The 15,212-nt window shown below is 37.1% G+C and overlaps 1 protein-coding gene across 1 annotated transcript in view; it reads left to right on the plus strand.

Moving 5' to 3' along the window:
- Positions 1-15,212, plus strand: part of LOC137393645 (rho-associated protein kinase 1-like) — a 52,742-nt gene that overhangs the window by 16,504 nt on the left and 21,026 nt on the right. Inside the window, 11 exon segments of the mRNA XM_068080284.1 lie at positions 2,098-2,175; positions 2,881-3,056; positions 6,740-6,969; positions 7,991-8,132; positions 8,712-8,963; positions 11,550-11,598; positions 12,150-12,164; positions 12,725-12,766; positions 13,945-14,139; positions 14,657-14,818; positions 14,956-15,036. Coding sequence (XP_067936385.1) covers positions 2,098-2,175; positions 2,881-3,056; positions 6,740-6,969; positions 7,991-8,132; positions 8,712-8,963; positions 11,550-11,598; positions 12,150-12,164; positions 12,725-12,766; positions 13,945-14,139; positions 14,657-14,818; positions 14,956-15,036 — 1,422 coding nt within the window.

Below are 15,212 nucleotides of genomic sequence, written 5' to 3' on the forward strand. Positions count from 1 at the left end.
AGGTTAAGGAAGTTGAAACGTTTCCCCCCTACCTACAGTGAAAGTAATTTTCAGGTTTTATCCAGACTACAAAAAGCAGGCGTGTTCTGCACAACTTCTTTTTGTTGACATTTAAGTTTTGCCTACTATTAGATGGAAGGATATTGCAGGCGTGTTACAGGCGCCTTGAGTTATGCGCTTATGCAGGCCACACAGTGGCTGGGCTCATTTGGGCTCACTCTATGATTACATTAGTACCTTTGGTTACGGACGTGTTTGTGCCATATGAGAAGTATATTTTTTGGAATGCTCTTGAAGCGGAGCTGACTATCTACGCCGCGACCGAACATGAATACTACTGGAAACCGTTCTGTATGGGAGAAGCGGTGCATGCCGATGCTCTTGTTTTGTTGACGACTGCCTGCGATATTTGTTAGTAATCACGATCAAATACCGAATACTAAACAAACCATTCTACATTATCATGATAAAAAACTGAGCCTATCAGCTTGGAATGTCTAAAATTTATAAGAACAGTTCTCTGTCGCTCATATAAGTCTCTTAACGTTCAATATTGACCTGCTTTTTGTAAGATTTTCCTAGATATTGACATAACCAGGGATTCACTATTTGCGTGGCTCCCTTGCAACAATGGTATCAAAACATGGTTCTTGAACTTCTACAATGTAGTACACAACAAGTCCATCTATGATAACCTCCTATACAATTGGATTAACGATAATGTGTGAACCCGTGATTTGGAAGTCAACAACACACTGTGAGCTGACTTTTGCATGGGTGTTTTATGCAGAGGCTTGAAACAGATTTTTATATGCCTTTCATGATGCGGTAATCGATACTCGCTGATGTGAAGCATGTTTAGTCAGCGTGCATATTATTATAACCATGTGAGGAATTAGTGTGTTTGCTGCTAGCTTAGATAAGGAGTCGAACTGTGAACTGTAAATCGAGTAGTACTGGACACGAGTACGTTTTGGCCAACTGGTTTTTCAGGTATCGGGTTTGTTGATATGGGTTTTATGTCTAAAAATTTTTAAACATCAGACATGTTTTAAAATTTACAATGCAATTATAATTCTATTCAATTTATTTATTCTTTTTCACTGTTATTATTATTTACTCTTTTTTGTTTTATTTATTCTTGTTATTTACTGTTTTTCTATTGACCGATATTTGTGCTTGCAGTCTTAATAAGCGGGTTGCTAAACAGTGCTTAGAGCGCATGGCACAATATATTGAGTTTTTGTCCACTCTACTCGACGGATTGGTGTACCAAAACCTGAACCCGCAATATCGAAATGCTCAAAATTTCTATTACCCGAGACTCAGGGAAAGCTAAACCCGCGAGTTTTATCACCCGTGCCCAGCACTAATTTCAAGTGTCTGTAGATTAGAGAAGGGAGTATAATATGAAAAGTAAAGTGATTTGCTGAATAGGGCACAGAAATTATAGAACATGGTATAATTAACAATTAACAGGGATGAGTAAAGGGAGTACTGATTGATGATGGCGGTAAAACAGTGGGGAGAGGCTTAAGAGATGAAAAAGGGCTATAGTAGCTGCTAGAGATGTAGATAAATAATTGAGAGTTTGTACGGTTAGTTGAGCTCGGGAAAGGCTTATAATGATAGACAGGAGGTGGGTACTTATAGCCCTGACCTTACGGTGCTATTGTGTCATTTCATCAAACATGGTGTGATATCAGTGACTTACTCGCTAGTGTCACAGCCGATAAGGCTTAGCTAATGATCTGCATACAACAGCGGAATGCCTGGTCAGTCCGGCATTGGTCTTCCGCAATAATTACATGCGCAGTTGGCTAGTTGTCTATTTTCCTCCGAAACACTTCATTGCTTCTCCCCTTCGTTTGGAGAAAGTGGTTTAGAGTGTTTGCCAAAAAATGTCGCTAAGATGTGGCCTTCTATGCTGTTTCCTTTCCATATTGAATATCATTGATAAATTATTACTGCAGAAAAAGCGTCTGACCGTATCATCAATTTAGGGTTTCTTTCAGTAGGTTTACATTCGCCTGACTCGATGGATTTTTACTGTTGACATTCCTCGTGTGGACACATCACACTCTCTTTGTTTTGCAGATAAAAAGGTCAGATTCAGCATTTTATTGGGAAGAAAGGGAGATAATGGCCAATGCGAACAGTGAGTGGCTAGTACAGGTATGCACTATAATATGCTACGTACTAATATCATTATGTATTCATGTTTGCTATTGCAGCTGCCTCAACTGCGTTGCCTTCAACATCTGCCTTCCATCCATTTTTACTAGGCAGTTCGCGCTGCATGTCGTACATGTGTATATACAAGCATTTGAGGTTTGGAAATGCTTTAGCCTGAATCCTATCACATTATAATAAGTCATACCTAGAACTAGCAGGAGTAATTAGCCCGAATGGGTGGGCAGAGAGAGTGCTTGGTGGCTATTTAGTGACCCGTTGTAGATTACGCATGAACAAAGTTATTGTGCTCCTTCAAAGTAAATACTTAGCATTATCACTGAACTTAATCACCAAAAGGCTTCATTTTTGTTCTTTTATAGTAGTTATACGTAGTAACTGGGCAGTTAGACGAGGCCAGGAGTTGTCTTTGCAATGCATCTGCGTTGCTATTTGTTTGCACTTAATATTAGATATCTTTGTTTGTTCTTTCAGTAAGTTGTGAGTAGTTGCATCTCTCCTCTAGCGTGCCCATTCGCCGCATGCCCACATGTTTCGGCTTTGAACTTTGGAAAATATTTTGAAATGTGTCTTTTATCTTGACTAGGCTTCCATCTTGCTTATGATTTAACAGAGCCACTATTTACATCTTGCAATAAAGTTTTCGTACGAGTGTTGTATAACGAGTCAGCTTTTTTGACTTTTTAGCTGCACAACGCCTTTCAAGACGAGAAGTATCTGTATATGGTGATGGACTACATGCCAGGGGGAGATCTTGTTAACCTGATGAGCAACTATGACATACCGGAGGCGTGGGCAAAGTTCTACTGCGCTGAGGTCGTAATGGCACTTGATGCCATACATTCGATGGGCTTTGTGCACAGGTAGCGACCATCCTACCTTTCTTTCTACCTCATTCATTTGTTCCTCTAGGCCAGAGCTTCCCTATTTGTTTTCATCGCTGGACCCCTTACAACCGACGAGGCCGATCTCTCAACCCCTTGCTTTGAATGAAACGAAAACGACTCTAAACGATGAAAACAGACATATTTGGAATATACGAAAACAATGTTATTGGAAGGCCATTCTAAGGATAGTTTAACGTTTTCACACAGCAACATATAAAAACAACTCAATTTATGATTTTTGATTTTTTTTCCAGTTTCTCATACTATTCGATCAAAATGTGTTTCCTTGTGGGTGACTAAAATGCTCAGATAATTTTTGGAATCCATGGCATTACGACATTTATTTTTAATATTTGGAAGATATGAAAATCCGGATTCATAACGGCAAGTTGTTGCAACAACAAATACACTTTATTCGTTTACATGGTTGATTCTCACACACCCGTGAACAACAGCTCGCATCCCTAATCGGGAAGCCCTGCACTAGGCAATGCTTGCAACAAAACTTGCTCCATGACCAGCATGCCTACCTTCTGTTTCATCATTTGAGTAGGTTGTGACAACTTGTTCACCGTATCTTGTGATTTCTGTTTGCTAGACAGGAACACTCCAGCGCTTGATCAGCAGGAATTTGATTAGCTCATTCTTGCCGATTAGTTTTTGAAATAATGATTAAACACTTACTGTGCGTTTACACTCGGCTGATTTTTGACATTGTTTTGGAGAGGAAAGGCCACTTTCATATGCTGCAAAGATAGTCTTAACATGAATGACAGAATGCTAGATAACCAAATGGTCATTCAGAGCTAGCAAAAAGCATAGAGCGAACCAGTTGGTATGGCAATACTGTTAAAAGCATAGAACGAACCAGTTGGTATGGCAATACTGGTAAAAGCATAGAGCGAACCAGTTGGTATGGCAATGCTGGTCAAAGAAGCCAATCAGTATGAAGGCTAAGTAGTAGGCTGTGTATTTGCATTCTTTATTTACTCATAGCGCTTGATTTATTTACCAGGAATTACAGTCCCGATGGATTTTATTTGATGATAGGGACTGATTGATGGGTTTTCCAAAACGTTGAACTAGTTAAGTCAAAGTAATGGACTTGAATTCCAACTCACAAAAATGACATGTTTTGGTGCACTAGTCAAAATAGATATTTAGTTGAATCTCCCTACATTGCCACCTGGTTGGACTGAATGAATGTTCTATAGTACGGAAGGTTCGTTAACTACAAGACTGATCAACCAAAAGGTTACATAACAGATGAATAAATTTCATAGGATAAGAAATAAACTGACAAGAAAATAAGCAAATTGTGGAGGATACCATAAAACCTCTATTTGAATGGCAGGGCGCTCTATTTTTCAACCCTTCTCCTATAGTAACGTTCAAATAAAGGCGGAGGTCAATTAGAGGTTTTATGGTATATAGTATATTTTTCTGTTAGGTTTGCTTTCGGTTAATCACAGAGTTCTCAAAAAATAGATAGTTGTATTAATTTTAAATGTTTATTTATATTAGATAAACAAGTTGACATATTATATGACATGCCCACTCATGAGAAAGTAATTTACTCTCAAGATTCGTGGTAACAAAGCCAGTTAGTTTACAGTGAGTCATAGATGAGTGAGTCATAAATGGACCAATCGCAACACTCTAAACTGACCAACTCAGCGCACCACTGCAATAAAATTATACTAGCAACGATGCCCAATCAGTTACAAGAGTTCCAACGTGCGTCAGCTGCAAAGCAACAGCAATGCTTTTCTTTTTTGACAGAACGTTTTCGAATTTTCTGATTGCGAGTCGGTTTACTATAGAATAACCTCGTAGATAGTCGACCGATTTGTCGTTGTATCGATTAAAGATTGGTTATAGTACTGGATAGAGAATCCTGAAACCTTAAAATCCACACATAAAGTACATACTTTCTGAACCTTTTTGTGAAATTACAAGTCCATGCGTAAGTTAAAAAACAAATGCTATAAGTGCTATTCAGTAGGAGATGAGGGCATAACAAGTTTATAATATAACGCTGCTGGTCACAAAATTTGACTGTCATCACTAGAGTAAGTGTGCCTTCTTATTTAGAAGCAAAAAAAAACAACATACTTGTAGATTGTTATTTCACATAAACCTGAGCTTATATTCCATTATCCAATAGCTGCTCAGTGTTTGCAGTCTGCTGAAATTATACGAAATTTGCTGAAAATTTCAAATCTGCTGAATTACACAAAAATAAGACAAACTCAGTTTTTGGTAGGGTTTAATTTCACAAGTGTGTTCGCTTTCTTTTGCTGAAATAAGCTATCTATGACATAGCATTAGCTTATGTCGTACTATGAAAGGTTTTTAATGATACCATAGATATTGCCTAACTCGCTATCTGAATTAGAGAAATTTTAATTTGTTAATAAGCTAAAAAAATACTCGAACTTGTTGATGATAATGATGTGTTGGAGATACTATTAGAATTGCCTCTCAATCACACATTGAGACACATTTCACACGTGTTAAACTACATAGCCTACATAGCAAAACATGAAAAAATGTAGAAGTGCTCCATTATCTGTTTTGGATCTGAGAGGTATTATAACCTACTTGATCAAAAGTAATTATGAATTGGGATTTATCTGCGTTGCTGACTTTGAAGGTGTTGAATGCTTTGCAACCAACGTGTTAGGCACAATAGACTTCAATTCTATGACGATACAAGCTAAAAGCGTTTGACCAGGATCCTCATCATTAAACTGACTAGATACAAAATCATATTTTAATAATTAATGACTCTTTGCTTCTCGGGCCACATCCAAAATTGCCTTAATTGCGAGACAATCACGCAGTCAGCTGTACTCAGCAACTCAAAATAGTCTTTCACAGCCATATAATCGCAGAAATAAAATCGGCTACACCATTCATTTGATATTAAAGCCCTAATTAGCTTCCATACGTTTGTTATTGAATGACCCTGGCACAAACTCCTAGCTTCATCCTCGCTGTAGTTATGCCGGTGTCATTGCACTAAGCCGTTACGACTCCAGAAATTCTTTTCACATAGTGTTTGCATTTATGACATTTCAGTTGTCAAATTACACATTTCTCGTTGGCTGTCTCATTTTATTGTTGCACAAAGGAGACAGTATCCGATTACAGTTCTTCCTAATCAGTTAGTCACCGCTATGACGTACATTGCTCTTATCTTATCACGTTGTAAAACTGGGATTTATACTAATTTACCTAGTCTGTCAGCAATTTCGCTGGCTCGGAAACTAAGTTAGGGCCACTTCCTTAGTTCAAATTCTTTGTTACATTTATTTACATTCGTAAAAGTTTTCCTCATATCTTACTTGATCCTACCTGGAGTCTCCTCGTTTGAGACATTCAAGCTCAACATTACAGAGAAATAAAAACATGTTTATGACTATATTAAAAGTCAGACATTGAATATGTAGTGAAGCTGAGGGATTCCATAAAATCATTCACTTCAGGAAAGTAATTGTATACTACTACTACTACAGTAAAACAGGCATCTGTTTCCTACTCGTGGGTGCTACAAAGCCTACAAAGAATAGACATGTTTTTCTATAGTATAGGGTAGTATGTCTATATCATTCCTAGTTGATTGCATGTGAACATAACAACAAGGTGTTTCGCAGAGATGTGAAGCCAGACAATATGCTGCTCGACAAAACGGGGCATCTCAAGCTTACCGACTTTGGTACATGCATGCGGATGAACCAGCAAGGCATGGTACGGTCAGACACGGCTGTTGGCACCCCTGATTACATATCTCCTGAGGTGCTCAAATCTCAAGGTGGTGATGGCCTTTACGGCAGGGAATGCGACTGGTGGAGCGTTGGTGTCTTTCTCTACGAAATGCTTGTTGGTAAGTTTATTTTTTACTTTTTGCATGCTAGTGAGTTTTACTATAAAATTAGCTAGGAGATACTTGACCGCGGCGTTGTTGTATCGATTCAATATTGACTATACTACTGGATATAAAATCCTAAAACCTTAAAAGTATACTTTTTTTTCATAAATTTGGCCATTTTATTGACTGCTGATTATAGTTAGGTTTGCTCATTTTGAATGGAATATTTATTTCTAACAAACATTCCCATCGCAGCTACTTTTTAAGATTCCACATCACAAAGCTATGTGGTTCTAAACAACTACCTGAGCGTCTGGTGGTTGAATGTTAGTTTCATTTGATATCATTCCAGTTAATTTGCTTGAATTCAGTTATCAGTTCGGTGTACTGACATAACATAACAGACAGGCAAGTAACACGGCTGATAACATATTTCCTTATGTATGTATGTTTCTTATTCTTATCATCACCTGACCACAATTGCTAGTTTTGTTGTGACACGTCCTCAGCCAACAGCTGGTCATTACTTTCTGGTAGTACCATTACAACTGTTTACAACTGTCGGGCAGTTGTGACTGATGGATGAGAAACATCTCAAGCAGTTAGGGCTGTAGGGACATATCATTTTATATTAGCTTATTCTAGGAAATATGCCCTTACATTCTGACTCAAGTCAAGGAAGTTACTCTATATGTTATTTTCACGGAAGCCAGCCTCTTTATGCTGACTCGTAGGAAACATGTCATTTTATGCTGACTCATAGGAAGCGTGTCTTTGGATGTTGACTAGTTGTTCGAGACGCACCCTGTTATGCTGACTTGTTGTGCGAATATATCATTTTACTCGTGTAGCAAACAAATCTCGGTCCAGATTGATGATACGAACACTACCTTGTGCGCTGATGAATTTTTTTGCCGATTTAAAAAAAATATACTTCTTAATACTCCCCTGTTGTAGGAAAAACTGGATTGTATGCTGACCTTTTGTATGCCAACCTGTCGTAGGGCACCTACTCTTTTATGGTGGTCTGTTGTAGGGGACACGCCCTTTTATGCCGATTCACTCGTCGGAACTTATGGCAAGATCATGGACCACAAGAACTCTCTGCAGTTTCCTGTAGATGACTCAGATATCAGCAAATCAGCTCAAAGTCTTATCTCTGGCTTTTTAAGTGACAGGTACTTGACCTACACTTGTTTTTGAAATTGTGTCCTCAAAGATTTTGTACCACTTTAACTGTTTCAACGGGAATTCGATGTTGAGCATGCACATTGACGAATGCACGTTGAGCGTTTGTGGTATTGTTTGCCGAAGATCGGAATGTTTTCGTAAAGCAATATCTGCAAACACTGCTGCAATCTAAACTTTTGTCAGTTACTACATACTAGTGATCAGTCTGAGTAGTGTCACCTGGCTCATAAAGGAAGCAAGCCTTTAGCATTTATTACCAAAAATCTAAAGCTGATATTTTAGTTGTACTCACCCGGGACATCTGCATGTAATAGTTGTTCTCAATGTCACATATTTTTAAGAGTTCAGATATGTAATTTCGTGATAATACTTACTATTTGTTGTTAATTTTTGTTTGTTCCATCGACAAATTTACAAGATTTTGTTGTTTACAGTCTGTTTAATCGTCAAATATTGTAGTGGTGTTATTAGATGAGGGGTACTGCATATCAAAGTGGAAAGATAATCACGACAAGGTACTGCATCGTAATCGAGAAATAGTGCCAGGATATGTTTTTTTATCACAGAGAAACGAGGTTGGGCAGAGATGGTGTTGCAGAAATAAAAGCGCACAAGTTCTTCAAGAATGACAACTGGACTTGGGACACGATACGCGACTCAGTGCCCCCGATTGTGCCAGAGATCTCTTGTGACACTGACACTTCCAACTTTGATGATATCGAGGATGACAGGTCGATGGAAGAGACGTTTCCTGTGCCCAAGGCGTATGCTGGCAATCACCTTCCCTTCATCGGCTTCACTTTCAACAGGGAATATAGGTCAGTGCATAAATATTACGGGGATTGCTGGTCAAGGTGTGAGAATGGTAGCTGGTTGGTTTATCTGTTTGGCAAGAAATATAGATCATTTATGGACATGAGCGGTAATAGGTTTATTTCATCTCTTGTCGAGGGCTATGAAGCGCAATCGTAAAGCCTTTATTTGAACGTTATGGCACCTTATTTTGCAACCCTTCCCCTATAGGGGCACATTATTAGAAGTGACATTCAAATAGAGGGTTGAAATTGCATTTTTCAAACAGCCCGTCAGAATTTTGGAAAGAAAATTTAATCTTTTCACAGGCGAAGTGAATGCCGCCTGTGAATGCCGCCTATTTTGCACTCTCCTTCGGGTGGTGCGACATTAACCATTTTGGATCTCAAATCTGCTTGATCTCAAATCTGCTTGAGATCAACTTGTCATAGCTCTCCAAATAATATGCATTTGGCAGCTGAGACATATCTCTACCAGTTGATATCTATTGTTTGCAATTAATCTGCAATTATATTATAGCCTGTGTACTGATTTGCAAATTGTTAGAGCTTTCAATTTTTATTTCCTTCTAAACTTGAAGACATTTTTTTATGTTATATCTATATTTAACAATGTTGACTAAAAGCTCATTGCACTCATGGATATGTTTGATACAGTTTGCAGCCAAAACTGGCTTTTTATGGGCAATAGAAGAGGATTTATGAGCGTCGATCCTTTGTAAGCCGTGTTAAGATAACCGCAAGGATGCTATTAAATAATATGCTATAAATCTGCAAATTTATAAGTTATAATATAGTAATAATAATTTATTAAAGGCTAAAAATATGTATTCAAGAACAAGTGACTGTTCTTGAATATATATTTGTTGATTTTTGATTTATTTGGTTCTTGATTTGTGTTTCTACGTGTATTTTTATAATACAGCTGAAACAAAAATTAATATTTTGGAAACAAAAATATTTGCATTTTTTCCCAGTTGCATTCTGATTGTTGCTTTCGTTTCGAACCATTTCATCTTCTTCTGACTGTTCAATACCTTTCACATTGTCATCCAGCCTCAACTCTTTTTCTGCACTGCTAACCTAGTCGATATTAGCGTAGAACAATTTTTTAGCATAGCAAAACTTCTATGTTATGCTATATGGCTTTCCGGACAAATAATGATAAACTTTCAGCCGCATGCCTCATCACAAATTTTAGCCTAAAATAGTATTACAGATTTTATCATAAATATAAACCGTTTTTTCACATACGTCAAAGTATCAAGGCCCAATTAAACAATGAACTACTATTAGCCTGATACAGTTATTAGTTAATTTCTATGGTGCTACTTTCCAAGTTTTAATGAAAAAACTGAATCTTTGGAGTTAAAAACTGGACTTGGATACAAACAGAAGCAACAAGAGAATTAATTGTTATTAATATAACCGAGTCATTATTGGTGCAATTGTGAACACTTTTCTACTGATCACTTGATATTATAGTTTCATAAAGCTCGAAGAATGTCAAAGTGGCAGTCGACTAGATGTCACATTCAATTAAACAATAGCGCTCAATTTCTCAACCCTTCTCCTATGGTGATGTTCAAATAAAGGTGCCGTTCAAATGCAGGTTTTTTACGGTACATACATTTACTGATATTTTTATGTATTTTATTATGAGCCGCTTTATTTTTTATTTGCTGTTCAATTTTGGGTTATTATAATTCATGCATGTTTTTGTGTAAAACATCAAGTACATTTTCATTCAATACACACTAAAATGCAAAAGAAAGGAAGCAAATATATTTCATCAAAATACCAAAATTCTTGTTGACAATAATGAATTTAAAGGATTATTTGTATAAAATTTACCATAATAATTAATCAAAAATGAAATAAACTTATGCAAGTACTTGCATGTTATGCATTTACACAGTATTACTATGCAGTTGGAGTTGTCTGTTTTTGGGACCCCAGGTGTAGTTGGTAAGCAAACTGGATCTTCAGCTTTATTAAAGACTAACAGTAAGCATGGTATTGCTCAGGATTGCTTTCATTTGCAATCAAATTTGCTAGATTACTTTCACAACAACACTTAATTAATGCATTCATTGAGCGCTGTTTCACTTAATGTGTGCGAAGGAGCATTTTTGAGCTTTTAATCAGATACTTATATATTCATATGGAAAATGAAAGTTCTAAGATAGCCAATAGGGCTTGGTGTTGTTTGGAGTGGGCTTGCTTTTTCACATTAAATAAGTCAGATAATGTGTGGAGCTAGGGCATTTTGAGAGAATTCCCATGTGATAATTGTTCGACGTCGTGGAGCAGCTCTCTTATTATAGCAAAGAATTGTAAGGAAGTTGTAGTTGGTTAGATTAGCGCTGATAGTGGAGTGTTGTTATTGCAAGCTGAATGTTGGGAGATCAAGCCCCTTATGTGGAAATCTTTTTTGAATCACTTTAATTACTGCCTGTGCTATTTCTTCAGGGCTCTGTATCAAGCAAGTGTTTTTATAAGTACTGTATGTAGAATATATAGTGTTTGTACAGTAGTTTTGTAATCTCTACGATTCATCCATCTACTCTATGCCAATTTCTGTCTCTGTAGTTTTACTCGAGGGCACAACGAAGAAACCGACAATGCTAAGAATGATGAGGTAGGTTGTTGTTTTATATCTAATTTTCTCTGAGCTTTGTACTAATGGTTGGGGGCTGAGGGAGAATCATGTCAGTGGTATTGTGGGCCTTCTCCTCCACTCTACGCCGCACATGCCTTGTCATCCGTAGTTTTATGGTTAAAAAATTTCGTAGTTTTTTTTCTTTGTAAATGTATGCAAGTTGGTGATGTTGACTGCTTCTGGTCGACATCCGTTAGCGTTGATAGGTCACTGAATACTTGGGTAAGGATCGAGCTATCGTGTTAACCTACAGAATTTCCATTAGTACGAAACCTCACTGCATTAGTTTGTCTGTCGCTTTCTCCCTGTAAAATCAAATTGTCAAAACTTATTCTGGTGAATAAATTGCGTGAGATGCGTTGCATGCTCGCAAACGTTTTATCGCTGTTTTTTCGATTTTCTACAGTCAACATTTTAGGGGCGCTTTTCGGTTGACTCAGAGTTTTCTACTCGTGTTTTCTCGATGAATGTATGTTGAATAGGAAATGGGTTTTCCTTCTGGAGGTGTAACCTTTTCATCCTTCATTTAGATTGACTCGATAAAAGTAAGTGGTCATCACTTAACGCTCCTCTCTTTACACCATTGCTTGTAATACTCGCTTCTAGATTACATCGTTCTACTCACACAAAGCCTGCCGGTTCTTGTTTGCCGTGACTCACCTTCTCTTGGTCGATATATAGATTTGATTTTATTTGCTTTATTTGGTGTCTTGAAGATATAGTGGTGTGTTCTTGCGTATTTGTTATTCTCACCATAGCTTTGTTGCCACTGCACGTAATGCTGCACCGCTTTTGTGTATATAACAGACAGCTTCATCGCATGTAAAATTTGCATGATTGTCCCGTGTCTGCCATCAGCACTGTAACAAATAAAGGGAGTTGTCTTTCTTTTGTAACAAAGAGAGTTGTCTTTTCTCTGAGAGCTTGTGCTTGCCGCATGCTTTATTCTGATGTCTTTACTGCGGTGTTTGATAACAACAATATATGTTATCAGCTTTTATTTATGATGTCGTATGTGCTGTATAGATGGTCATGAGTGTACCTGCAATTTAATCAATTGATGGGTTGTTCTGTTATTGATTCACCAATAATCCTGGTGTTGTAGGTGAATGGTGTTGTGGGAAAGCATGAAGTAGAATCAGTCAAGGTATGAGCTATTGTTTTAACTTCACAAGCAAAATATCCAAATATAATGCATCGACTAAAGATTCTATTTGTTCTCATATCTTTCTTTAGGAGTGAGTTAGAGTTGAATGGATTCGGGCTATAAACTAACAACTAGTCTGTTATATGGTTTTTTTGTGTAATAAATAATATATTATTCAATATGAAAGTGATTGCATTATTAAATAGATCATTCTATGTGTTTAAAGTTGTAGGCAAGCTTTTCTGGGGTTTGTTTAAAAAGTTTTCCAAGTTCATATCCGTTATCTATTCTACATTGAAATTCTTATTTTTCCTACATTGTTTTACTTTAAGCAAATGTTCCTGAATGTAGCGAAGTATAAGCACAAAGGAACTGCATCATTCAATACATTCAATGCTCATTTGTACATGTCATCCCTGTTTAGGAAATGACACAAAGTTTTAAGATGAAAATGGCTACAAGCTGCTACTGCCAGTTTACTAAGTTAGAAGACAAAATATTCAAACTTTGTTGATAAAATAATAGTGATAGTCATTTTGCGAAAAGAATATTAGACCTTTTCATAAGAATTATGACAGTCTTCGGAGGTGATTGAATTTTAATACTAAATTTTTTGAATGTAGAAATGAAGCATTATTTAGGGGGTCATTATTGAGAAAACAAGATTGATCATTCTTTTTGTAACTGACTTCTATTTGAGTTATGCAAAACCTCCAGTTGACATAGTAAAAAAATGTGGTGATCATAACCCGAATGAATTGTCATATAAAAAAGTATTTCATTAGTTATATGAAAAATTTTATGCTTGTAAAACTAGTCCAGAAGAGGATACACTTCTAAAATACTGGTTGACTTTCTAGTTGTTTTAATTGTGCCATCAAAATCTGTAATGTATAGCACGGATAGGCATGGGGTGTAGTGGATAGCAAGCTTGTCTGCAGAACCGGGCTTTCCGAGTTCAATTCCAGTGCGAAGTGGTTTTTATTATTAAAACTTAATCGCTATAACTGGAAATACGGATAACAAATGACCAACAAACAGTGGATTTATATACATAGATTAATATTTTCTCAGTCGATGTGCAACATTTAGGCAGTCGAGTTATTTTTTCATTTATGCCTTTTCTGAGATTAGAATGTCACGCCAATCAATAGGAAGTTGCTGCTGTGTTGTTACAGTCCTCACGTAGAGGGGATACTTCGGAGCTAGAGGCACAGCTACAGCAGGAAAGGAAGGTGCGTGCAGAGCTGGAGAAGAAGCTAGATACAATGAAGTCTCAAGTGGAAAAGTCAAGGAATGAAGAGGATGAGCTTAAATCGGACATCATGGATTTTGAAAGAAAGATAGCAAAGGCCAACCTCGAGATAGACAAGGTTATACCTTTAAATATTTGGATTGTATTTATATTATATATATATATTATATTTATATGTCATCTAAACTGAAGTACTCTGATCTTGAAATGTGACTCGGATATTTACAGAAGGTTTGCAAATATCTGTTGAATTGTTTTTTGAAAACTATCAGCTTTTGGAGATATTTACTAAGAGATATATAAGATTTGTGGTTTTGTAGCTGGCATGTATTTTTTTACTTTTTTATTTTAATGAAATGTAACTTTCTATCTACTGTTAAATCAATTTTGATTGATTTGTCACGCGCACTACTTCGACTTGTTTCGTACTCTGGTGCGGCCATAGTATGCAGAAATAAATGTAGGTCCTCGGGCATTAGCACTCTTGAGACTGTATACTCGTGTCTACCTCCTGTGTTCTCCGCTCAAGTCCAGGTGTCACGATAGGCAGTGCCATCGGAACATCCTTACTAACAACTGTCATCGTGTGTGCATAACCTGTATGGATTCTTATCCATTTCAATTGCCGCTTGTAGGTCTCACGCAAATACAAGAATGAGAATGACAGGCACAGGCAAGCGACGGAACGGATCGCTATGCTAGAGGATCAGCTTCAACAGCAGCAGGCTGCTGTCAAACAAGCTGCCGAAACCAAACGTCAGCGAGACAGCGATAAAATACTGAGTTTGGAAAGACAGGTAGACTATACTAATTATTGTTTATAGTTTGGTCTATTTTAGTTTTGTCGTTTTCCTTTCTGTAACTCTTGCTGATGGGCACTGGCATTACCTAAATCACGGTATGACCAGCTACGATATGTTGGTATACATTACAGGTGACTGATTTGAGTGAGAGGCTGCAAGGGGAAACGGAATCATACAATAAATATAAGAAAATGTACTCTGACATGCAGCAGGTAATGTCATCAACTTAAAGTGAAACTTAAAGTTACATCATAAACTTAGTGAAAGCAACAAGTACATCATCATGTTACCTTTATTCCTCCTATACTACCTTTATCTACATGTATGTCTATGGTGTTTGTTGGACTTCAGCGTTTGTCATGCACAAACTTTGTATTAGCATTGTCTG

This window comes from Watersipora subatra, chromosome 4 (assembly GCF_963576615.1).
Source record: "Watersipora subatra chromosome 4, tzWatSuba1.1, whole genome shotgun sequence".
Classification (NCBI taxonomy): Eukaryota; Metazoa; Bryozoa; class Gymnolaemata; order Cheilostomatida; family Watersiporidae; genus Watersipora; species Watersipora subatra.